The 24,154-nt window shown below is 41.3% G+C and overlaps 1 protein-coding gene across 1 annotated transcript in view; it reads left to right on the forward strand.

The window, feature by feature from the left end:
* The window catches only part of LOC139387528 (sodium channel protein type 3 subunit alpha-like), a 133,790-nt gene extending 110,162 nt beyond the window's left edge, over positions 1 to 23,628 (forward strand). The window contains exons 18-29 of the mRNA XM_071133818.1: positions 4,948 to 5,065; positions 9,930 to 10,084; positions 10,646 to 10,819; positions 13,616 to 13,642; positions 15,566 to 15,688; positions 15,994 to 16,266; positions 16,417 to 16,470; positions 16,593 to 16,734; positions 18,212 to 18,312; positions 19,126 to 19,278; positions 21,404 to 21,521; positions 21,674 to 23,628. Of these exons, the coding sequence (XP_070989919.1) occupies positions 4,948 to 5,065; positions 9,930 to 10,084; positions 10,646 to 10,819; positions 13,616 to 13,642; positions 15,566 to 15,688; positions 15,994 to 16,266; positions 16,417 to 16,470; positions 16,593 to 16,734; positions 18,212 to 18,312; positions 19,126 to 19,278; positions 21,404 to 21,521; positions 21,674 to 23,181 (2,946 nt within the window). The 3' untranslated portion in view covers positions 23,182 to 23,628. The remainder of the gene's footprint in view (positions 1 to 4,947; positions 5,066 to 9,929; positions 10,085 to 10,645; positions 10,820 to 13,615; positions 13,643 to 15,565; positions 15,689 to 15,993; positions 16,267 to 16,416; positions 16,471 to 16,592; positions 16,735 to 18,211; positions 18,313 to 19,125; positions 19,279 to 21,403; positions 21,522 to 21,673) is intronic.
* Positions 23,629 to 24,154: the final 526 nt, after the last annotated feature.

Raw genomic sequence — 24,154 nt, forward strand, 5'->3', positions numbered from 1 at the left:
AGCAGTTATCTGACATCAGCAGTTATCTGACATCAGCAGTTTATCTGACGTCAGCAGTTTATCTGACATCAGCAGTTTATCTGACGTCAGCAGTTTATCTGACGTCAGCAGTTTATCTGACATCAGCAGTTTATCTGACATCAGCAGTTTATCTAGCAGTTTATTTGGCATCAGCAGTTTATCTGGCAGTTTATCTGACATATCTGACATCAGCAGTTTATCTGACGTCAGCAGTTTATCTGACATCAGCAGTTATCTGACGTCAGCAGTTTATCTGACATCAGCAGTTATCTGACATCAGCAGTTATCTGGCATCAGCAGTTATCTGACGTCAGCAGTTATCTGACATCAGCAGTTATCTGACATCAGCAGTTTATTTGACGTCAGCAGTTTATCTGACATCAGCAGTTTATCTGGCAGTTTATCTGACATCAGCAGTTATCTGACATCAGCAGTTTATCTGACATCAGCAGTTTATCTGACGTCAGCAGTTTATCTGACATCAGCAGTTTATCTGACGTCAGCAGTTTATCTGACGTCAGCAGTTTATCTGACGTCAGCAGTTTATCTGACATCAGCAGTTTATCTGACGTCAGCAGTTTATCTGACATCAGCAGTTTATCTGACATCAGCAGTTATCTGACATCAGCAGTTATCTGACGTCAGCAGTTATCTGACATCAGCAGTTATCTGACATCAGCAGTTTATTTGACGTCAGCAGTTTATCTGACATCAGCAGTTTATCTGGCAGTTTATCTGACATCAGTAGTTTATCTGACATCAGCAGTTTATCAGGCAGTTTATCTGACATCAGCAGTTATCTGACATCAGCAGTTTATCTGACATCAGCAGTAATCTGACATCAGCAGTTTATCTGACATCAGCAGTTTATCTGGCAGTTTATCTGACATCAGCAGTTTATCTAGCAGTTTATTTGGCATCAGCAGTTTATCTGGCAGTTTATCTGACATCAGCAGTTATCTGACATCAGCAGTTTATCTGACGTCAGCAGTTTATCTGACATCAGCAGTTATCTGACATCAGCAGTTTATCTGACATCAGCAGTTTATCTGACGTCAGCAGTTTATCTGACATCAGCAGTTTATCTGACGTCAGCAGTTTATCTGGCATCTAGCAGCCTATCTGGCATCTAGCAGCCTATCTGGCATCTAGCAGCCTATCTGGCATCTAGCAGTTCACCTGGCATCAGCAGTTTATCTGACATCAGCAGTTTATCTGACATCAGCAGTTTATCTGACGTCAGCAGTTATCTGACATCAGCAGTTTATCTGACGTCAGCAGTTTATCTGACATAAGCAGTTATCTGACATCAGCAGTTATCTGACATCAGCAGTTTATCTGACATCAGCAGTTTATCTGAAATCAGCAGTTTATCTGGCAGTTTATCTGACATCAGCAGTTATCTGACATCAGCAGTTTATCTGACATCAGCAGTAATCTGACATCAGCAGTTTATCTGACATCAGCAGTTTATCTGGCAGTTTATCTGACATCAGCAGTTTATCTAGCAGTTTATTTGGCATCAGCAGTTTATCTGGCAGTTTATCTGACATCAGCAGTTATCTGACATCAGCAGTTTATCTGACATCAGCAGTTATCTGACATCAGCAGTTATCTGGCATCAGCAGTTATCTGACGTCAGCAGTTATCTGACATCAGCAGTTATCTGACATCAGCAGTTTATTTGACGTCAGCAGTTTACCTGACATCAGCAGTTTATCTGGCAGTTTATCTGACATCAGCAGTTATCTGACATCAGCAGTTATCTGACATCAGCAGTTTATCTGACGTCAGCAGTTTATCTGACATCAGCAGTTTATCTGACGTCAGCAGTTTATCTGACGTCAGCAGTTTATCTGACATCAGCAGTTTATCTGACATCAGCAGTTTATCTAGCAGTTTATTTGGCATCAGCAGTTTATCTGGCAGTTTATCTGACATATCTGACATCAGCAGTTTATCTGACGTCAGCAGTTTATCTGACATCAGCAGTTATCTGACGTCAGCAGTTTATCTGACATCAGCAGTTATCTGACATCAGCAGTTATCTGGCATCAGCAGTTATCTGACGTCAGCAGTTATCTGACATCAGCAGTTATCTGACATCAGCAGTTTATTTGACGTCAGCAGTTTATCTGACATCAGCAGTTTATCTGGCAGTTTATCTGACATCAGCAGTTATCTGACATCAGCAGTTTATCTGACATCAGCAGTTTATCTGACGTCAGCAGTTTATCTGACATCAGCAGTTTATCTGACGTCAGCAGTTTATCTGACGTCAGCAGTTTATCTGACGTCAGCAGTTTATCTGACATCAGCAGTTTATCTGACGTCAGCAGTTTATCTGACATCAGCAGTTTATCTGACATCAGCAGTTATCTGACATCAGCAGTTATCTGACGTCAGCAGTTATCTGACATCAGCAGTTATCTGACATCAGCAGTTTATTTGACGTCAGCAGTTTATCTGACATCAGCAGTTTATCTGGCAGTTTATCTGACATCAGTAGTTTATCTGACATCAGCAGTTTATCAGGCAGTTTATCTGACATCAGCAGTTATCTGACATCAGCAGTTTATCTGGCAGTTATCTGACATCTGCAGTTTATCTGACGTCAGCAGTTTATCTGACATCAGCAGTTTATCTGACGTCAGCAGTTTATCTGACGTCAGCAGTTTATCTGACATCAGCAGTTTATCTGACGTCAGCAGTTTATCTGGCAGTTTATCTGACATCAGCAGTTATCTGACAGTTTATCTGGCAGTTTATCTGACGTCAGCAGTTTATCTGGAATCAGCAGTTCATCTGGCATCAGCAGTTCATCTGGCATCAGCAGTTTATCTGGCAGTTTATCTGACATCAGTAGTTTATCTGACATCAGCAGTTTATCTGGCAGTTTATCTGACATCAGTAGTTTATCTGACATCAGCAGTTTATCAGGCAGTTTATCTGACATCAGCAGTTATCTGACATCAGCAGTTTATCTGGCAGTTATCTGACATCAGCAGTTATCTGACATCAGCAGTTTATCTGGCAGTTATCTGACATCAGCAGTTTATCTGGCAGTTTATCTGACATTGGCAGTTTATCTGACATCAGTAGTTTATCTGACATCAGCAGTTTATCAGGCAGTTTATCTGACATCAGCAGTTATCTGACATCAGCAGTTTATCTGGCAGTTATCTGACATCAGCAGTTATCTGACATCAGCAGTTTATCTGGCAATTTATCTGACATTGGCAGTTTATCTGACATCAGTAGTTTATCTGACATCAGTAGTTTATCTGACATCAGTAGTTTATCAGCAGTGCACTCTGTAGTAAAAAAAAAGGATGTGCTTCACACGTGAAGGACTTTAAAACACACCAAAAAATGACCAGCAGTTTGATTTTAAGCAGCAAGTCTGTAGTTAGAAACAAATGGTTTTATTTTTATATATATATATTTTTTCACACTTTGTGTGTGTGTGTGTGTGTGTGTGTGTGTGTGTGTACTGATGTTGGTGAAGTGATCATCTCTGATCCTTTACTATTGACCATAGTATAACACTGATTCTATCTAAATGCTGCCAGAGCAGATTCTCTCTGTTCCTCTTTCAGCCCTAAGAATGATACCGACAATAATCCTGTGTCTCCAGTTCTCTCTCTCTCACACACACACACACACACACACACACACACACACACACACACACACACACACACACATTCTTTAATGCTGGATTACACTTTCGTTTTATTGGATTGCAGCAGCACCTCTGTCCCAATAATCCCACTAACGCGTGTGAAATATGTTTCCATTACCACACAGTGAAATCTCATCAAACCTGGACTAAGACTTCCTGGTGATAGGAAGGCAGAGGTCACGTCACAACCTGATCCCCGAAACCTTACTGTAGCATTAGATTACAGCACAGCCTGAACTCTGAACCCTTACTGTAGCAGTAGATTACAGCACAGCCTGAACTCTGAACCCTTAATGTAGCATTAGATTACAGCACGGCCTGAACTCTGAACCCTTACTGTAGCATTAGATTACAGCACAGCACAGCCTGAACTCTGAACCCTTACTGTAGCATTAGATTACAGCACAGCCTGAACTCTGAACCCTTACTGTAGCAGTAGATTACAGCACAGCCTGAACTCTGAACCCTTACTGTAGCAGTAGATTACAGCACAGCCTGAACTCTGAACCCTTAATGTAGCATTAGATTACAGCACAGCCTGAACTCTGAACCCTTAATGTAGCATTAGATCACAGCACAGCCTGAACTCTGAACCCTTAATGTAGCATTAGATTACAGCACAGCACAACCTGAACTCTGAACACTTACTGTAGCATTAGATTACAGAACAGCCTGAACTCTGAACTGTAACTGTAGCATTAGATTACAGCACAGCACAGCCTGAACTCTGAACCCTAACTTTCAAATACTTCCAGCGTTTATTTTAGCCCTGTCTGGAGTGCCAGATGGGCGGGGTTTGACATTTTGAGGCTATTATGTTTGTCTATTAAGCCAATCAAACTCAATCAAGCCCAGATAAAGTATTTGGAATGATACTTGAACCTAGGTCTGGATGACAGATCGGAGACATAGAATTACGTTGTTCAGGAAGTCAACTCTGACCATTTAACGGTTGAAATGTATGTGTCGACTCAATGATTGATGTGTGCACTTTATGTCACAGAAATGTCACAGATTAATGTTATTAATACATCGTTCAAACAGGCCTATGTGACTGGGCTGTTTTATAAACAGTACTCACTAATGCAGTTGAGAGATTGGGTGTGTTTACGTTTCTTAGTGTGCCGAGAAGTATCTCGAGTCTGATGAATATGTTAGCACTTTCTATGGGGATGGACAAACAGGAATGAATATGGTGTGACGTGACTTCCTGGTGTGACTTCCTTGTTCCTGTGTTGCAGGAAAAAGTGAGCCTATCAGAAGGCAGCACGGTGGACTTGCGGAAGCCAGGGGAGGAAGAGGATGACTTCTCTGAGACGGCTGACGATGTTATGGAGCCAGATGAATGTTTCCCTGAATGTACGTAGCTACTGTATGCAAGATCCTCATGATTAGCTGTCTGTCTGTCTGTCTGTCTGTCTGTCTGTCTGTCTGTCTGTCTGTCTGTCTGAGTTAAGTGATTTATTAAAGTATATCTGTTTCTCTCTGCCTCAGTCTGTGTTGCAGCACCCAAGCAAAAATATATTTTTAAAGACATTTAATCTATTAAAGTATCAAATCTATTTGTATTTGACACATGCTTGGTAAACAACAGGTGTACAGTTGTGGCCAAAAGTTTTGAGAATTACACAAATATTAATTTTCACAAAGTCTGCTGCCTCAGTTTGTATGATGGCAATTTGCATATCCTCCAGAATGTTATGAAGAGTGATCAGATGAATTGCAATTAACTGCCAAGTCCCTCTTTGCCATGCGAATGTACTGAATCCCCCCAAAAACACAGGTGTGCGTGTTGATGAGGACAAGGCTGGAGATCACTCTGTCATGCTGATTGAGTTCGAATAACAGACTGGAAGCTTCAAAAGGAGGGTGGTGCTTGGAAACATTGTTCTTCCTCTGTCAACCATAGTGACCTGCAAGGAAACACGTGCCGTCATCATTGCTTTGCACAAAAAGGGCTTCACAGGCAAAGATATTGCTGCCAGTAAGATTGTACCTAAATCACCCATTTATCGGATCATCAAGAACTTCAAGGAGAGCGGTTCAATTGTTGTGAAGAAGGCTTCGGGGCGCCCAAGAAAGTCCAGCAAGCGCCAGGACCTTCTCCTAAAGTTGATTCAGCTGCGGGATCGAGGCACCACCAGTACAGAGCTTGCTCAGGAATGGCAGCAGGCAGGTGTGAGTGCATCTGCATGCACAGTGAGACAAAGACTTTTGGAGGATGGCCTGGTGTCAAAAGGGCAGCAAAGAAGCCACTTCTCTCCAGGAAAAACATCAGGGACAGAAAGATATTCTGCAAAAGGTACAGGGATTGGACTGCTGAGGACTGGGGTAAAGTCATTTTTTCAGAGGAATCCCCTCTCCGATTATTTAGGGCATCCGGAAAAAATCTTGTCCGGAGAAGACAAGGTGAGCCCTACCATCAGTCCTGTGTCATGCCAACAGTAAAGCATCTTGAGACCATTCATGTGTGGGGTTGCTTCTCAGCCAAGGGAGTGGGCTCACTCACAATTTTGCTTAAGAACACAGCCATGAATAAAGAATGGTATCAACACATCCTCCGAGAGCAACTTCTCCCAACCATCCAGGAACAGTTTGGTGACAAACAATGCCTTTTTCAGCATGATGGAGCACCTTGCCATAAGGCAAAAGTTTGCCATAAGGCTCGGGGAACAAAACATCGATATTTTGGGTCCATGGCCAGAAAACGCCCCAGACCTTAATCCCATTGAGAACTTGTGGTCAATCCTCAAGAGGCGGGGGTGGACAAACAAAACCCCACAAATTATGTCAAACTCCAAGCATTGAATATGCAAGAATGGGCTGCCATCATTCAGGATGTAGCCCAGAAGTTAATTGACAGCATGCCAGGGCGGATTGCAGAGGTCTTGATAAAGAAGGGTCAACACTGCAAATATTGACTCTTTGCATCAACTTCATGTGATTGTCAATAAAAGCCTTTGACACTTATGAAATGCTTGTAATTATACTTCAGAATTCCATAGTAACATCTGACAAAATATCTAGAGACACTGAAGCAGCAAACTTTGTGAAAATGTATATTTGTGTCATTCTCAAAACTTTTGGCCACGACTGTAGACTAACAGTGAATTGCTTCCTGGATGGAGAAGCCATTCCCAACAGAGAGAATAAAAGAGAAATCATAGAAAAACAATAAGGGGCGGCAGGGTAGCCTAGCGGTTAAAAGCGTTATGCCAGTAACCGAAAGGTTGTTGGTTCGAATCCCTGAGTTGACAAATCTGTTGATGTGCCCTTGAGCAACACACTTAACCCTAATTGTGCTAGTAAGTCAATTTGGATAAGAGCATCTGCTAAATTACTTAACTATGAGTAGCAAAAAGTTGGCTATATACACAGGTACCAGTATTGATGTGCAGCGGGTAGATATGCACTGTTCATACAGTGCCTTCAGAAATAATTCACACCCCTTAAATTTTTACAGCCTGAATTTAAAATGTATAAATATTTGGCCTACACATACACACATACCCCATATTGTCAAAGTGGTATAATAGTTTTTCTAAATTTCTACAAATGAATAAAAAATGAAAAGCTGAAATGTCAACCCATTTGTTATGGCAAGCCTAAAGTCATGCGCTGCCACGCAGTCGTAGGGGAACAGGGAGTACAGGAGGGGACTAAGCATCGTTGAGATTCAGCTGATGGGTCCCCACCACTTGAGGGCAACTCATCAGGAAGTGCCGGATCCAGTTGGAGGTGTTCAGGAGGTGTTCAGTACCAGGGTCCTTAGTCAATGAACAGCATTCCCACGTAGGTGTTCCTCTTGTCCAGGTGGGAAAGGGCAGTGTGGAGTGCGATTGAGATTGTGTCATCTGTGGATCTGTTTGTGAGCCATGACCAGCCTTTCAAAATATTTCATGGCTACAGATGTGAATGCTACGGGGCGATAGTCATTTAGACAATTTACCTTGGCATTCTTGGGTGAAGGGACTATGGTGGTCTGCTTCAAACATGTAGATATTACAGCCTCGGTCAGGAAGAGGTTGAAAATATCAGTGAAGACACTTACCAGCTGGTCAGAGCATGCTCTGAGTACGCATCCTGGTAATCCATCTGGCCCCGCGGCCTTGTGAATGTTAACCTGTTTATAGGTCTTACTCACATTGGCTAGGGAGAGCGAGATCACACAGTCATCCAGAATAGCTGGTGCTCTCATGCACGGTTCAGTGTTGCTTGCCTCGAAGCGAGCATAGAAAGAATTTAGCTTGTCTGGTAGGCTATCATCACTGCACAGCTCGTGGCTGGGTTTCCCTTTGTAATCCGTGATAGTTTGCAAGCCTTACCACATCTGATGAGCGTCAGAGCTGGCGGAGTAGGATTTGATTTTAGTCCCGTATTGATGTTTTGATTGTTTGATGGCTCGTTGGAGGTTGTAGCGGGCTTTCATATAAGTGTCCGCATTAGTGTCCCGCTCCTTGAAAGTGGTAGCTCTAGCCTTTATTTCTGTGCGGATGTTTCCTGTTATCCATGGCTTCTGGTTGGGACATGTATATACGTTCCCTGTGGGAACGATGTCATCGATGCACTTCCAGTCTGTGCTAGCTAAACAGTCCTGTAACGTAGCATCTGCTACATCTGACCACTTCTGTGTTGAGTGCATCACTGGTACTTCCTGATTGAGTTTTTTTCTTGTAAGCAGGAATCAGGAGGATTTAGTTAAGGTCAGAGTTGACAAATGTAAGGCGAGGGAGAGCTTTGCATGCGTTTCTGTGTGTGGAGTAAGGTCATGCTGGTAAAAATTAATTAAGACAGATTTCAATTTCCCTTCATTAAAATCATCGGCCACTAGGAGCACTGCTTCTGGATGAGCATTCTCTTGTTTGCTTATGGCCTTATACAGCTCATTGAGTGCGGTCTTTGTGTCTCTGTTTGTGGTAGTAAATAGAAAGCTATGAAAAATATAGATGAAAACTCTCTTGGTAAATAGTGTGGTCTACAGCTTATCATAGGGTACTCTACCTCAGGTGAGTAATACCTCGAGACCACCTTAATATTAGAGATCGTGGTCTACAGCTTATCATGAGGTACTCTACCTCAGGTGAGTAATACCTCGAGACCACCTTAATATTAGAGATCGTGGTCTACAGCTTATCATGAGGTACTCTACCTCAGGCGAGCAAAACCTTGAGACCACCTTAATATTAGAGACCGTGGTCTACAGCTTATCATGAGGTACTCTACCTCAGGTGAGTAATACCTCGAGACCACCTTAATATTAGAGATGGTGGTCTACAGCTTATCATGAGGTACTCTACCTCAGGTGAGTAATACCTCGAGACCACCTTAATATTAGAGATCGTGGTCTACAGCTTATCATGAGGTACTCTACCTCAGGCGAGCAAAACCTTGAGACCACCTTAATATTAGAGACCGTGGTCTACAGCTTATCATGAAGTACTCTACCTCAGGCGAGCAAAACCTCGAGACCACCTTAATATTAGAGACCGTGGTCTACAGCTTATCATGAAGTACTCTACCTCAGGCGAGCAAAACCTCGAGACCACCTTAATATTAGAGATCGTGGTCTACAGCTTATCATGAGGTACTCTACCTTAACATTAGAGATCGCGCACGAGCTGTTGTTAACAAAGCGACACACACCTCCCCCTTAATGTTACCCGAAGCTTCCGTTCGGTCTTGATGATTCATAGAGAAAACAGCCAGAGTATTTTGTCCATGTTCTTGTTCAGCCTTGATGCCGAGAAACATAGGATATTGCACTTCTTCAGGTCCCGTTGATGGGATAGTCTCAAACAGAGCTTGTACAGTTTGTTCTTTAGCGATTGTACGTTCGGCAATAGAATGGAATGTAGAGACGGTTTATTTCCTCGTCGACGTAGTTTCATCAGGGAACCCACTCGTTTGCCACTGTTACGCCGTCTCTTCCTCTCGAGTCCTGGGGATTAGGGCCTGGTTACGGGATGTGCAGTACATCCACAGCTGCCGACTCGTTGAAGTAAAAATCTTCATCCAAATCGAGGTTAGTGATCGCTGTTCTGATGTCCAAAAGCAGTTTTCAGTCATAGGAAATTGATGGCAGAAATACTATGTACAAAAAAAGATCAGCGTAAAATAAACAACAACAAAAAACCAACACAAAATAACAGAATTGGTCAGGATCCTGTAAGACGACAGTTATCCATCTCTACAGCGCCATCTTCTGTTTGTCTCTGTGTCTCAGTCTGTGTTCGCCACTGTAAGTGCTGTGAGATCAACACGACACGGGGCCTGGGTCAGGCCTGGTGGAGACTGAGGAAGACCTGTTACCAGATTGTTGAACACAGCTGGTTCGAGACTTTTATTATCTTCATGATCCTGCTGAGCAGTGGTGCTCTGGTGAGACCAACCACCTTTTACCCCTTAGTCTTACCTGACCTCTCAACCTTCACCTCTGACCTCTTTTATTATCTTCATGATCCTGCTGAGCAGCTGTGCTCTGGTGAGACCAATCACCTCTTACCCCAGTCTTACCTGACCTCTCAACCTTCACCTCTGACCTCTTTTATCATCTTCATGATCCTGCTGAGCAGCTGTGCTCTGGTGAGACCAATTACCTCTTACCCCAGTCTTACCTGACCTCTCAACCTTCACCTCTGACCTCATTAAGAGTCAGCTCATAGTGCCACATTTACAGTGCTAATTTAATACCAAGTGTCATCAAAAGCAAGTGTATAAAAAAAAGGCTTAAACCGTGCAATGTCTCTTTCTAGATCTTTCTATTATGTAATCTTTACTTAACTTTTTATTTTTTTTATTTTTTTTAATTTTTTTTTTTACAATTTCACTAAACAGCTCATTCCTATTCTTACAGCACAATAGCTGAATATATTGGTTTTATATAAGGCTTGAGAGGTTATAATCTGTGGTTTCTCTCTTGTCACTCCTGCACTGCTCTAGGCATTTGAGGACATCTACATTGAGAAAAGGAAAGTGGTGAAGGTAATCTTGGAGTACGCTGATAAGGTCTTCTCCTACATATTCGTCCTAGAGATGTTCCTCAAATGGATTGCCTACGGCTTCAAGAAGTACTTCACCAACGCTTGGTGTTGGCTGGACTTCCTCATTGTCGATGTAAGTGTTAAACTTTGTACTTTGTGCCCAGTTTATATTCACAGTGAGAATAGATGTGCAGGTAGCTAAATGCATATAACAAACGTTTGGGTGGTTTTCAGACTGGTTGTGGGAGCTACTGTATGTTATGTACAGACTTATATTTTTTCAAACTATCGCCCCGACCCGAGGTGTACTCTCTCATCTTATTTTCCAGTGAGTTTGGTTCATCAAGGTTGACATTGGACATAAACACTGCTTATTTCCAGCTTGGTTTGGGCTCGCTTATAAGCAGGCTGCTACCAGATATGTTATGTTGTGTAGGACCTGTGGTCACTGATTAACTGCACGTTGGTACCGCTTAAATGAAGGTAATTCATTTTATACAGCGTGGTACCTACCTGTGGACGTGAGTTTTTGTGGCCATTATAACAGTATACCGGGATAAATAGTATACTGTTTCTATGCATGTACAGAGTACACATTTTTAACAGAGTATAATCTTGATAGCGCCACAGGGTCCATATTTCCACACAGTTTACCTTAATATTCTAGTGCCTAATTCTCCCTTATCTTAATATTCTAGGGTCCATATTTCCACACAGTTTACCTTAATATTCTAGTGGCTAATTCTCCCTTATCTTAATATTCTCGGGTCTATATCTGCCTTGTCTTAATATTCTAGGGTCTATATCTCCCTTACCTTAATATTCTAGGGGCTGTACAGTTGAAGTCGGAAGTTTACATACACTTAGGTTGGAGTCATTATAACTTGTTTTTCAACCACGCCAAAACTATAGTTTGTCAACAGGAAATTTGTGGGAAGTTGGTTAGGACATCTACTTTGTGCATGACACAAGTAATTTTTTCAACAATTGTTTACAGATAGATTATTTCCCTTATAACTCACTTTATCAAAATTCCAGTGGGTCAGACGTTTACATACACTAAGTTGGCTGTGCCTTTAAACAGCTTGGAAAATTCCAGAAAATGATGTCATGGCTTTAGAAACTTCTGATAGGCTAACTGACATCATTTGAGTCAATTGGAGGTATACCTGTGGATGTATTTCAAGGCCTACCTTCAAACTCACTGCCTCTTTGCTTGACATCATGGGAAAATCAAAAGAAATCAGCCAAGACCTCAGTAAAAAAATTGTAGACATCCACAAGTCTGGTTCATCCTTGGGAGCAATTTCCAAACGCCTGAAGGTACCACGTTCATCTGTACAAACAATAGTACGCATGTATAAACACCATGGGACTTGACAACCGTCATACCGCTCAGGAAAGAGACGCGTTCCGACTCCTAGAGAAGAACGTACTTTGGTACGAAAAGTGCAAATCAATCCCAGAACAACAAAAGTATCTATATCCACAGTAAAACAAGTCCTATATCGACATAACCTGAAAGGTCGCTCAGCAAGGAAGAAGCCACTGCTCCAAAACTGCCATAAAAAAAGCCAGACTACGGTTTGCAACTGCACATGGGGACAAAGATCGTATGAAATGTCCACTGGTCTGATGAAACAAAAGTAAAATTGTTTGGCCATAATGACCATTGTTATGTTTGGAGGAAAAACGGGGAAGCTTGCAAGCCGAAGAACACCATCCCAACCGTGAAGCACGGGGTTGGCAGCATCATGCTGTGGGGGTGCTTTGCTGCAGGAGGGACTGGTGCACTTCACAAAATAGATGGCATCATGAGGACAGAAAATGATGTGGATATATTGAAGCAACATCTCAAGACATCAGTCAGGAAGTTAAAGCTTGGTCGCAAACGTGTCTTCCAAATGGACAATAACCCCAAGCATACTTCCAAAGTTGTGGCAAAATGACTTAAGGACAACAAAGTCAAGGTATTAGAGTGGCCAACACAAAGCCCTGACCTCAATCCTATAGAAAATGTGTGGGCAGAACTGAAAAAGCGTGTGCGAGCAACCTGACTCCGTTACACCAGCTTTGTCAGGAGGAATGGGCCAAAATTCACCCAACTTATTGTGGGAAGCTTGTGGAAGGCTACCCAAAACGTTAGACCCAAGTTAAACAATTTAAAGGCAATGCTACCAAATACTAATTGAGTGTATGTAAACTTCTGACCCACTGGGAATGTGATGAAAGAAATAAAAGCTGAAATAAATAATTATCTCTACTATTATTCTGACATTTCACATTCTTAAAATAAAGTGGTGATCCTAACTGACCTAAGACAGGGAATTTTTACTAGGATGAAATGTCAGGAATTGTGAAAAACTGAGTTTAAATATATTTGGCTAAGGTGTATGTAAACTTCCGACTTCAACTGTATCTCCCTTAACTTAATATTCTAGGGTCTCTATCTCCCTTATCTTAGTATTCTAGGGGCTATATCTCCCTTACCTTAATATTCTAGGGGCTATATCTCCCTTATCTTAATATTCTAGGGTCTATATCTCCCTTACCTTAATATTCTAGGGTCTATATCTCCCTTATCTTAATATTCTAGGGGCTATATCTCCCTTATCTTAATATTCTAGGGGCTATATCTCCCTTATCTTAATATTCTAGGGGTTAAATCTCCCTTACCTTACTCCACAGGGCCATAGGGGCCAGGGGTTATATCTCCCTTATCTTAATATTCTAGGGTCTATATCTCCCTTATCTTAATATTCTAGGGTCTATATCTCCCTTATCTTAATATTCTAGGGGCTATATCTCCATTATCTTAATATTCTAGGGGCTATATCTCCCTTACCTTACTCCACAGTGCCATAGGGGCTAGGGGTTATATCTCCCTTACCTTACCTTGCTTCCTCTGATTTCACCCGCTGGTTCACAGATCGGCACAGACGTGTCTATAGCAGCTGTTAGGGTAAGTGGTAGTTGTGAGGTGAAAGGTGAGTATTGGGATCCAGGTTGGAAAATCTACTGCATCAATAAAGTTTCTATGTTTCCTCACTCCTAAGTGCTTCACATTGAGATATCAAAAGCCACCGTCTCGTCTACTCTTCAAATCTAAACAACAATTGTCTTTTCAGCAGAAAATGTATTTAAAGCAAATATGTATCCCCCCCCCCCCCCCACCCCCCGCCTCCCATCCACTTGAAAGTTAAAAATGCACAACGGACCTTGGCTTTTATATCGTATATAGAAACACACTACCATGTATTCTAAGGTTTATCTAGAGAAGATCAATTATTGGACTAAATGTATTTTATAGTTCCTCGTAGGTTTATCGACAGGCTGAATTAAAGTTGTTCAGACCGTTTTTAAAATAGTGTCGGTAGAATTTCAATCAATGCTAAAAGCTGTCTGATGTTTGGCGCTGTAGTTTTTCTATCTCAACAATATGCTGTAATATATTGTATGTGGTCAGTAGTCAGCTGGAGCTGAGGTGATTCATACTGTCCGTCTGTCTCAGTCTCTGTCTGTCTACAGTGCATCTAGCTGGATAGCACAGTTGGAGAGGATTATAATATTTTTAGATGTGTGGCTGGATTGCAGAAATGATCAACGGAGGAGATCCCAATGATTGTTTAAACAATGATTTGTTATTTCTGGTTTCTATATCAACTCTCTAGCCTTTTGATGTTTGTTTTGTTGTTTACTTTCATTGAGCCAAAGACGTATACTTTATGAACGTATTTCATTTTCTGAGTATCTTCTTTAGATATATTGGACGAAATCCATTAAAATATAATTTTATAAAGAAATTATTGGGACTGTAATAGCCCTAAATTGCAATGACGGACTTAATTGGATCATACGAATACAAATTGGGCAATCAAATTTGGCAATACCATTAGTTTAAATTTTAAAAAAGGAGAATTGAACATTTTGTTAAACTTCTTTATAAAACCTCACTCTATTTCACATATATACATAGGTCTTATGTATATATAGCTGAGTATGTATGCATGTGCATTGACGGTACATATTGCATACTTGTATGTGTTTTGTCCCTGTTCCATTTCAGTCATTCTACCAGTAATACCTGTCATCCATATGGACCATCCATCATGCCATTTTGAATCACAGCTATCACCCTCGGGCCATTCAACAGCGGAATACCATTCTGTTTTGTCCATTTTGGATGTAGAATAGAGTGGAAGTCCCCCCTCCTAAAAAAATGTAATGAAAAATATGCCACAAAACCCAAAAATTCTAAATTTTTCAAAATTTAATTAATTGTGTTCCTAACTGTAGAATGTCCCAAAATAATACATTGTTACAGTCTCTAAAGTGTTGGCTCTGAAATTCTTGTCTCACTGTCTGTTACTCTGTCGCTACTCTTCTTGCATATTTTTCTCTCCAGAAATTATTTGATTAATGATTTAGGTCTGTAGAGCTTTGTTTTATGTGATGAAAGGTTGTCAGTGACTTAACTGAAAGTATATTGTATCATACAACTTAGGTGGTAGGTTTGAATGTGTGTGTGTGTGTGTGTGTGTGTGTGTGTGTGTGTGTGTGTGTGTGTGTGTGTGTGTGTGTGTGTGTGTGTGTGTGTGTGTGTGTGTGTGTGTGTGCGTACATAGTCCTGCATCGGCATGCGGACAATGGTGGGGAATTGGGGGTGAGGTGGAGTCGTACAGACAGGGGAACCCATATTTTGTACTTTGATACTTTTTGTACTTATTTTGTTCTTTGATACAATAAATTGCAAAACCCACAATCTTTATCAAAATGTGTTCAAGACTGATGCTGAGGTCTCCTTTGAATGTTGGGATGATGGAGTTTGTACGGCCATCTAAGTCTGAGCTGATTGAATGTCTCTGTGTGTCCTCTCCAGGTGTCGTTGGTGAGCCTGGTAGCTAACTCTCTGGGCTACTCTGACTTTGCTGCCATCAAATCACTGAGGACTCTCCGAGCGCTGAGGCCCCTAAGGGCCCTGTCCAGATTCGAGGGAATGCGGGTGAGACGTTCTTTAACCTTGTCTTAGAGATGTTCTACTTTCCCTGCACTCTCCTAGTTGGCCTATGTCAAGTTATTATCATCAGCGAAGGACCAGAGTTTTTCCTAAGCTGGTCACGTGGTCAGGAAAAACTGGCGGTCCTATATCATAACTGTCTGAAGTGACAGACAGCCTCTAACAGTGGAGTATTACGTTGGTCACTTAGTCGGGAAAAACCTCCAGCCCTTAATCATTAAACATAATTGATATGCTGTGTCTGTGCTCCGTAATAGACAACTTCTACCCGTGTTTGTCTCGATCCCCAGGTGGTGGTGAACGCACTGATTGGAGCCATCCCATCCATCATGAACGTCCTGCTGGTCTGCCTCATCTTCTGGCTCATCTTCAGCATCATGGGAGTCAACCTGTTCGCAGGGAAGTTTGGTAAATGTGTGAACCGGACAGGGTTCATCCACAATGCTTCCATCGTCAACAACAAGTCAGAGTGCCTGGCCATGAACGACACTCAGTTTTATTGGACTAAAGTCAAGGTCAACTTCGACAACGTGGGACTAGGATACCTCTCACTGCTGCAAGTGGTCCGTCTTTTAAAAATAAAATACTTTTTTTTTTTACAGTTTACATTTTTTGTTTATTGCGACTTATGTGTTGAAAGGATGCTGTAGTTCTTATTGTTTGTTGATAAATTACGTAACGTTTTTATTATCTACCCTATAATTGCCTCTAAGGCCACGTTTAAAGGATGGATGGAAGTTATGCACGCAGCTGTTGATTCACGTGGCGTATGTATCAATCTCTTTCCACAAATCTAGACAAATTCCTCATCTCGTAAATAGAATGAGTAGACTGCCTTTTTATTTATAAAGATGAAAACGGGTTCAACTAAAAATGTGTGTGTTTCCAGGTAGAGGAGCAGCCAATCAGGGAGATCAACCTCTACATGTACCTCTACTTTGTCATCTTCATCATCTTCGGATCCTTCTTCACTCTCAACCTCTTCATCGGCGTCATCATTGATAATTTCAACCAGCAAAAAAGAAAGATAAGTATATTTGGCATAACATGTTGTTTTATGTCTCGACCTACTCATTTCACACTGTTGTATTAACAGCTGTCTGTATGGATATCTACAACATTAACAGCTGTCTGTATGGATATACAACATTAACAGCTGTCTGTATGGATATACAACATTAACAGCTGTCTGTATGGATATATACAACATGAACAGCTGTCTGTATGGATATATACAACATTAACAGCTGTCTGTATGGATATATACAACATTAACAGCTGTCTGTATGGATATACAACATTAACATCTGTCTGTATGGATATATACAACATTAACAGCTGTCTGTATGGATATATACAACATTAACATCTGTCTGTATGGATATCTACAACATTAACAGCTGTCTGTATGGATATACAACATTAACAGCTGTCTGTATAGATATATACAACATTAACATCTGTCTGTATGGATATCTACAACATTAACAGCTGTCTGTATGGATATATACAACATTAACAGCTGTCTGTATGGATATCTACAACATGAACAGCTGTCTGTATGGATATATACAACATTAACAGCTGTCTGTATGGATATCTACAACATTAACAGCTGTCTGTATGGATATATACAACATTAACAGCTGTCTGTATGGATATATACAACATTAACAGCTGTCTGTATGGATATACAACATGAACATCTGTCTGTATGGATATATACAACATTAACAGCTGTCTGTATGGATATACAACATTAACAGCTGTCTGTATGGATATATACAACATTAACAGCTGTCTGTATGGATATACAACATTAACAGCTGTCTGTATAGATATATACAACATGAACAGCTGTCTGTATGGATATATACAACATTAACAGCTGTCTGTATGGATATACAACATTAACAGCTGTCTGTATAGATATATACAACATTAACAGCTGTCTGTATGGATATACACAATATTAACAGCTGTCTGTATGGATATACAACATTAACAGCTGTCTGTATGGATATACAACATTAACAGCTGTCTGTATGGATATATACAACATTAACAGCTGTCTGTATGGATATATACAACATTAACAGCTGTCTGTATGGATATACAACATTAACAGCTGTCTGTATGGATATCTACAACATTAACAGCTGTCTGTATGGATATACAACATTAACAGCTGTCTGTATGGATATCTACAACATTAACAGCTGTCTGTATGGATATATACAACATTAACAGCTGTCTGTATGGATATACAACATTAACAGCTGTGTGTATAAATATCAGTGGAGGCTGCTGAGGGGAGGACAGCTCATAATAATGTCTGGAACAGAGCAAATGGAATGTAAACCATGTTGTTTGACGCCAGTCCACCTATTCCGCTCCAGCCATTACCACGAGCCAGTCCTCCCCAATTAGTGTGCCATCAACCACCTGTGATGTATATGTGCAACATTAACAGTGAAGAATAATGGTGAATGCATTTGTTATACTTAGGTGGACAAGACATTTTCATGACTGATGAGCAGCGGAAGTACTACAACGCTATGAAGAAAATAGGCTCTAAAAAGCCCGAAAAGCCTATACCAAGACCTACGGTAAAATAACAACTATGATAAGCCTATACCAAGACCTACGGTAAAATACCAACTATGATAAGCCTATACCAAGACCTACGGTAAAATACCAACTATGATACGCCTATACCAAGACTTACGGTAAAATACCAACTATGATAAGCCTATACCAAGACCTACGGTAAAATACCAACTATGATAAGCCTATACCAAGACCTACGGTAAAATACCAACTATGATACGCCTATACCAAGACTTACGGTAAAATACCAACTATGATAAGCCTATACCAAGACCTACGGTAAAATACCAACTATGATAAGCCTATACCAAGACCTACGGTAAAATACCAACTATGATAAGCCTATATATACCAAGACCTACGGTAAAATACCAACTATGATAAGCCTATACCAAGACCTACGGTAAAATACCAACCATGATAAGCCTATACCAAGACCTACGGTAAAATACCAACTATGATAAGCCTATACCGAGACCTACGGTAAAATAACAACTATGATAAGCCTATATATACCAAGACCTACGGTAAAATACCAACTATGATAAGCCTATACCAAGACCTACGGTAAAATACAAACTTTGATGAACTATGCCCCTGAACAGGCACTGTTCCTAGGCCGTCATTGAAAATAAGAATTTGTTAATAGTTAAATAAAGGTAAATGATTAAAATGACAGTGGATCTAATATGTACTCAAAAATTGTTTTATAATGAACCTGAACGATATTCGAACGATGAAAACTTTATGGATAGCCAACATGGCTAACGTTAATGGATCCATGCCATCTTTTCATCTATCTATCTCTCCAGAATATCCTCCAAGGCTTCTTATTTGACCTGGTATCCAAGCAAGCCTTTGACATCATCATTATGATGCTGATCATCGTCAACATGGTGACCATGATGGTGGAGACAGACGATCAGTCCGCACGCATGGAGTCCATTCTCAACAAGATCAACCTGGTCTGTAGCATGATGTACTAGTACTACAGTACCCATAATGCTCTGTGTGTGATGTACTACTGTACCCATAATACTCACATAGTCCATCCTCAACAAAATGGTCTGTAGCAGAGACGGAAGAGGAAGTGAAACATCCCACTCCCTAATTTTTTCTGTTTCAATGGAGTCAATGGTTTATGTAGACCAGACCCAGCTGCTATTGTATTGGTGTCTTATGGGAGTGCCACCCTGTTAAGTAGAAAGGAACTGACCATTTTCTCCAATGGTAAATGTCTTGAGTGAACTATCTTAATTTATCCACCATCTTTGTTCGATAGCATGATGTACTAGTACTACAGTACCCATAATGCCCTGCACAACATATCCTGTAGCATGATGTACTACTGAAAGTATTACAATACCTAGAATGCTCTGTACAACTTATCCTTTTTTATCCTAGTACATATAGTGCATTCGGAAAGTATTCAGACCCCTTGACTTTTTCCACATTTTGTTACGTTACAGCCTCATTCTAAAATGTATTAAATTATATTTTTTCCTCATCAATCTACACACAATACCCCATAATGACAAAGCAAAAACAGGTTTTTAGAAATGTTTGCAAATGTATTACAAATAAAAAACAGAAATACCTTATTTACATAAGTATTCAGACCCTTTGCTATGAGACTGGAAGTTGAGCTCATGTGCATCCTGTTTCCATTGAACATCCTTGAGAATTTTCTACAACTTGATTGGAGTCCACCTGTGGTAAATTCAATTGATTGGACAAGATTTGGAAAGGCACACACCTGTATATACAGAATAAGGTCCCACAGTTGACAGTGCATGTCAGAGTAAAAACCAAGCCATGAGGTCGAAGGATTTGTCCGTAGATCTCTGAGACAGGATTGTGTCAAGGCAGAGATCTGGGGAAGGGTACCAAAACAATTCTGCTGCATTGAAGGTCCCCAAGAACACAGTGGCATGCATTATTCTTAAATGGAAGAAGTTTGGAACCACCAAGACTCTTCCTAGAGCTGGCCACCCGGCCAAACTGAGCAATTGGGATAGAAGGGCCTTGGTCAGGGAGGTGACCAAGAACCCGATGGTCACTCTGACAGAACTCTAGAGGTCCTCTGTGGAGATGGGAGAACTTTCCAGAAGGACAACCATCTCTGCAGCACTTCACCAATCAGGCCTTTATGGTAGAGTGGCCAGACGGAAGCCTCTCCTCAGTAAAAGGCACAAGACAGCCCGCTTGGAGTTTGCCAAAAGGCACCTAAAGACTCTCAGACCATGAGAAACAAGATTCTCTGGTCTGATGAAACCAAGATTTGAACTCTTGGCCTGAATTCCAAGCGTCTCGTCTGGAGGAAACCTGCCACCATCCCTACGGTGAAGCATGGTGGTGGCAGCATCACGTCTGGAGGAAACCTGGCACCACCCCAACGGTGAAGCATGGTGGTGGCAGCATCATGCTGTGGGGATGTTTTTCAGCAGCAGGAACTGGGAGACTAGTCAAGATTGAGGGAAAGCTGAATGAAGCAAAGTACAGAGAGGTCCTTGAGGAAAACCTGCTCTACAGCGCTCAGGACCTCAGACTCGGGTGAAGGTTCACCTTCCAACAGAACAACGACCCTAAGCACACAGCCAAGACAAAGCAGGAGTGGCTTTGGGTCACTCAAGTCTCTGAATGTCCTTGAGTGACCCAGCCAGAGCCCGGACTTGAACCCGATCTAACATCTCTGGAGAGACTTGAAAATAACTGTGCAGCAACGCTCCCCCCATCCAACCTGACAGAGCTTGAGAGGATCTGCAGAGAAGAATGGCGAGTAACTCCCCAAATACAGGTGTGCCAAGCTTGAGGCATCATACCCAAGAAGACTCAAGGCTGTAATCGCTGCCTAAGATGCTTCAATAAAGTACTGCGGAAATTGTCAGATTTAAAAAATAATAATAATTTGCACAAATTTCTAAAAACCTGTTTTTGCATTTTCATTATGGTGTGTAGACTGAAGAGGAATTTTATCTTAGAATGAGGCTGTAACGTAACAAAATGTGGAAAAATTCAAGAGGTATTTTCCGAATGCACTGTATGTTCCTGAAGATAATGCAATGGTGTCCTGTCTCCTCATCCATACAGATTTTCATCGTCATCTTCACCACCGAATGCCTCATGAAGATCGTGGCACTTCGTTGCTATTTCTTCACCGTGGGATGGAACATCTTTGACTTTGTGGTTATCATCCTCTCCATCGTTGGTGGGTGGAATAAAAACAACCTTCAAAACAACCTGTATATATATATTTCTGACAAGTGATCTATGCTAACATTTTCCTAAATGTACATTTCATGTAAAGGTGATCAGATGTTTTGTCTTTTGTTTCTTCATTTCTGATTTCAACACTTGCAGGTATCGTTCTGGCTGACATCATTGAGAAGTACTTTGTATCTCCGACTCTGTTCCGTGTCATCAGACTGGCAAGGATAGGACGCGTACTTCGACTAATACGTGGGGCCAAAGGAATAAGGACTTTACTGTTTGCCTTAATGATGTCCATGCCAGCGTTGTTCAACATCGGCCTCCTGCTCTTCCTCGTAATGTTCATATACGCTATCTTCGGAATGGCCAACTTCGCTTACGTGAAAAAAAAGGAAGGGATAGATGACATGTTCAACTTTGAGACCTTTGGGAATAGTATGATCTGCTTGTTCCAGATCAGCACTTCCGCCGGGTGGGACAACGTCCTGGAGCCCATCATGTCTAACTCCCCAGAGGAGTGTGAAGCCTACGTCGTCAACACCGGCACCAATGTCCGAGGAAACTGCGGCAACCCGTCTGTGGCAATCGCCTTCTGTGTCAGCTACATCATCATATCGTTCCTCATCGTGGTCAACATGTACATTGCCATCATCCTAGAGAACTTCAGCGTGGCCACCGAGGAGAGCACAGAGCCGCTGAGTGAGGACGACTTCGAGATGTTCTACGAGGTTTGGGAGAAGTTCGATGCAGAGGCCACCCAGTTCATAGAGTTCTCCAAGCTGTCGAATTTCGCAGACAACCTGTCGGAACCGCTGCGCATCGCCAAGCCTAACAAAATCAAGCTGATCTCTATGGACCTGCCGATGGTGAGCGGGGACAAGATCCACTGCCTGGACATCCTGTTCGCCTTCACCAAACGCGTGCTGGGCGAGTCGGGCGAGATGGACGCCCTCAAGCAGCAGATGGAGGAGAAGTTCATGATGGCCAACCCGTCCAAGATCTCCCACGAACCAATCACTACGACCCTACGCCGCAAGCAGGAAGACGTGTCTGCCATCATCATCCAGCGCTGTTACAGACGCCACCTGTTGAAACGGCAGATGAAACAGGCCTCATTCCTTTACAGACAGAGGAACCTTCAGACCAACCTGAACTTGCAGGAGCACATAGTGGTGGACATAGAGAGGGCCCCGGAGACGGAGGGCCTCATCGCCGCCATGATAAAGGAACACTACGGCCCCAAGGGGCCCGACGAGGAGGAGGAGCTGGTAGGGGTCATGGAAGGGACTCTGTCTTCCTCACCGCCATCTTACGACAGTGTGACTCGGCCGGGGGCGGCTAGTGACGTTGGTCAGATAGAACGGCTAGAAAGGCCGGGAGACTTAGTGTTAGAACTCAGGGAACCTAGCCCCTCACAAACATATAGGGAACCTAGCACCTCACAAACATATAGGGAACCTAGCACCTCACAAACATATAGGGAACCTAGCACCTCACAAACATATAGGGAACCTAGCACCTCACAAACATATAGGGAACCTAGCACCTCAGAAACAAATAGGGAACTTAGCACCTCACAAACAAATAGGGAACTTAGCACCACACAAACAAATAGGGAACCTAGCACCTCACAAACATTTGAAGAGACATTTCTTTGAGATATTGTTTTCAGGAAACGTGTTTTTTTTGTTGTTGTTTTGTTTACAACATGTACAGTATCATAACTCGGAACAACTCTCTCGGTACAAGATGAACATTTTTATAGCAGAAAATATCCAGGAATTTCATTGGTAAAAATGCAAATATTGCTTTTCTATTATTTATATAAGACCCTTTGTCAATCAAACAATCATATGATATTGTGTATTAATAATGTTTAGAAAACCCAGGCGCCATTTTGAAGATGGCGATTCCACTATAAAAATGTATAATAAGCTGTACCCAAAGTAAAAGAAAGGTGAGTCAAAAAAAAAAGAAACTTATAAACAAATGTGTGATTTCATATATTCTGTCATAACGGTTCATTAACCAGTAAGTGTAAATGACAATCAATCAGCTCTGAATAACATTTTAGAAGTTGGATTGTTTTTGTTTTACAAAATGAATAGAGATAAATATGGAGTGTTTAGAAATATGGATAAATATGGAGTGTTTAGAAATATGGATAATGGCAGCTTTGATTTGCTAAAAATATATATATATTTATGAAAAAAAGTATATTTAAGTATATTTTCTTATTAATGGATATTTCAGGACAAATGTTGTTGTTCTTTTCTAACTAATGAGTTAATATGGTAAAGACCACATTATTTGATCAGAAGTGTATAGTTTCTTATATATATATATATATTATGCACTAAATTTAGTTTATTGCATGATCGGTGTATTAAAACCCCCATGGTGAAGGGTTGTGTATAGTACTAACTGCAACATAATGTGCCTGATAATGGTTGTCTGTCATCTGCACACTTTAGTCCCCTTTTAACCATTTCATTGGACCTGTGGAAGTAGATGGGGGGGAGTAGAAATATACATTACAAACATATGTTATATTGACCTACGTAAAGAGTTTTGGGGGCATTCATGTCAAACATTTATATCTATCTTTTATAATGTATTTATATTTTAAGG

Source organism: Oncorhynchus clarkii, chromosome 28 (genome assembly GCF_045791955.1).
Source record: "Oncorhynchus clarkii lewisi isolate Uvic-CL-2024 chromosome 28, UVic_Ocla_1.0, whole genome shotgun sequence".
In the NCBI taxonomy this organism is placed as follows: domain Eukaryota; kingdom Metazoa; phylum Chordata; class Actinopteri; order Salmoniformes; family Salmonidae; genus Oncorhynchus; species Oncorhynchus clarkii.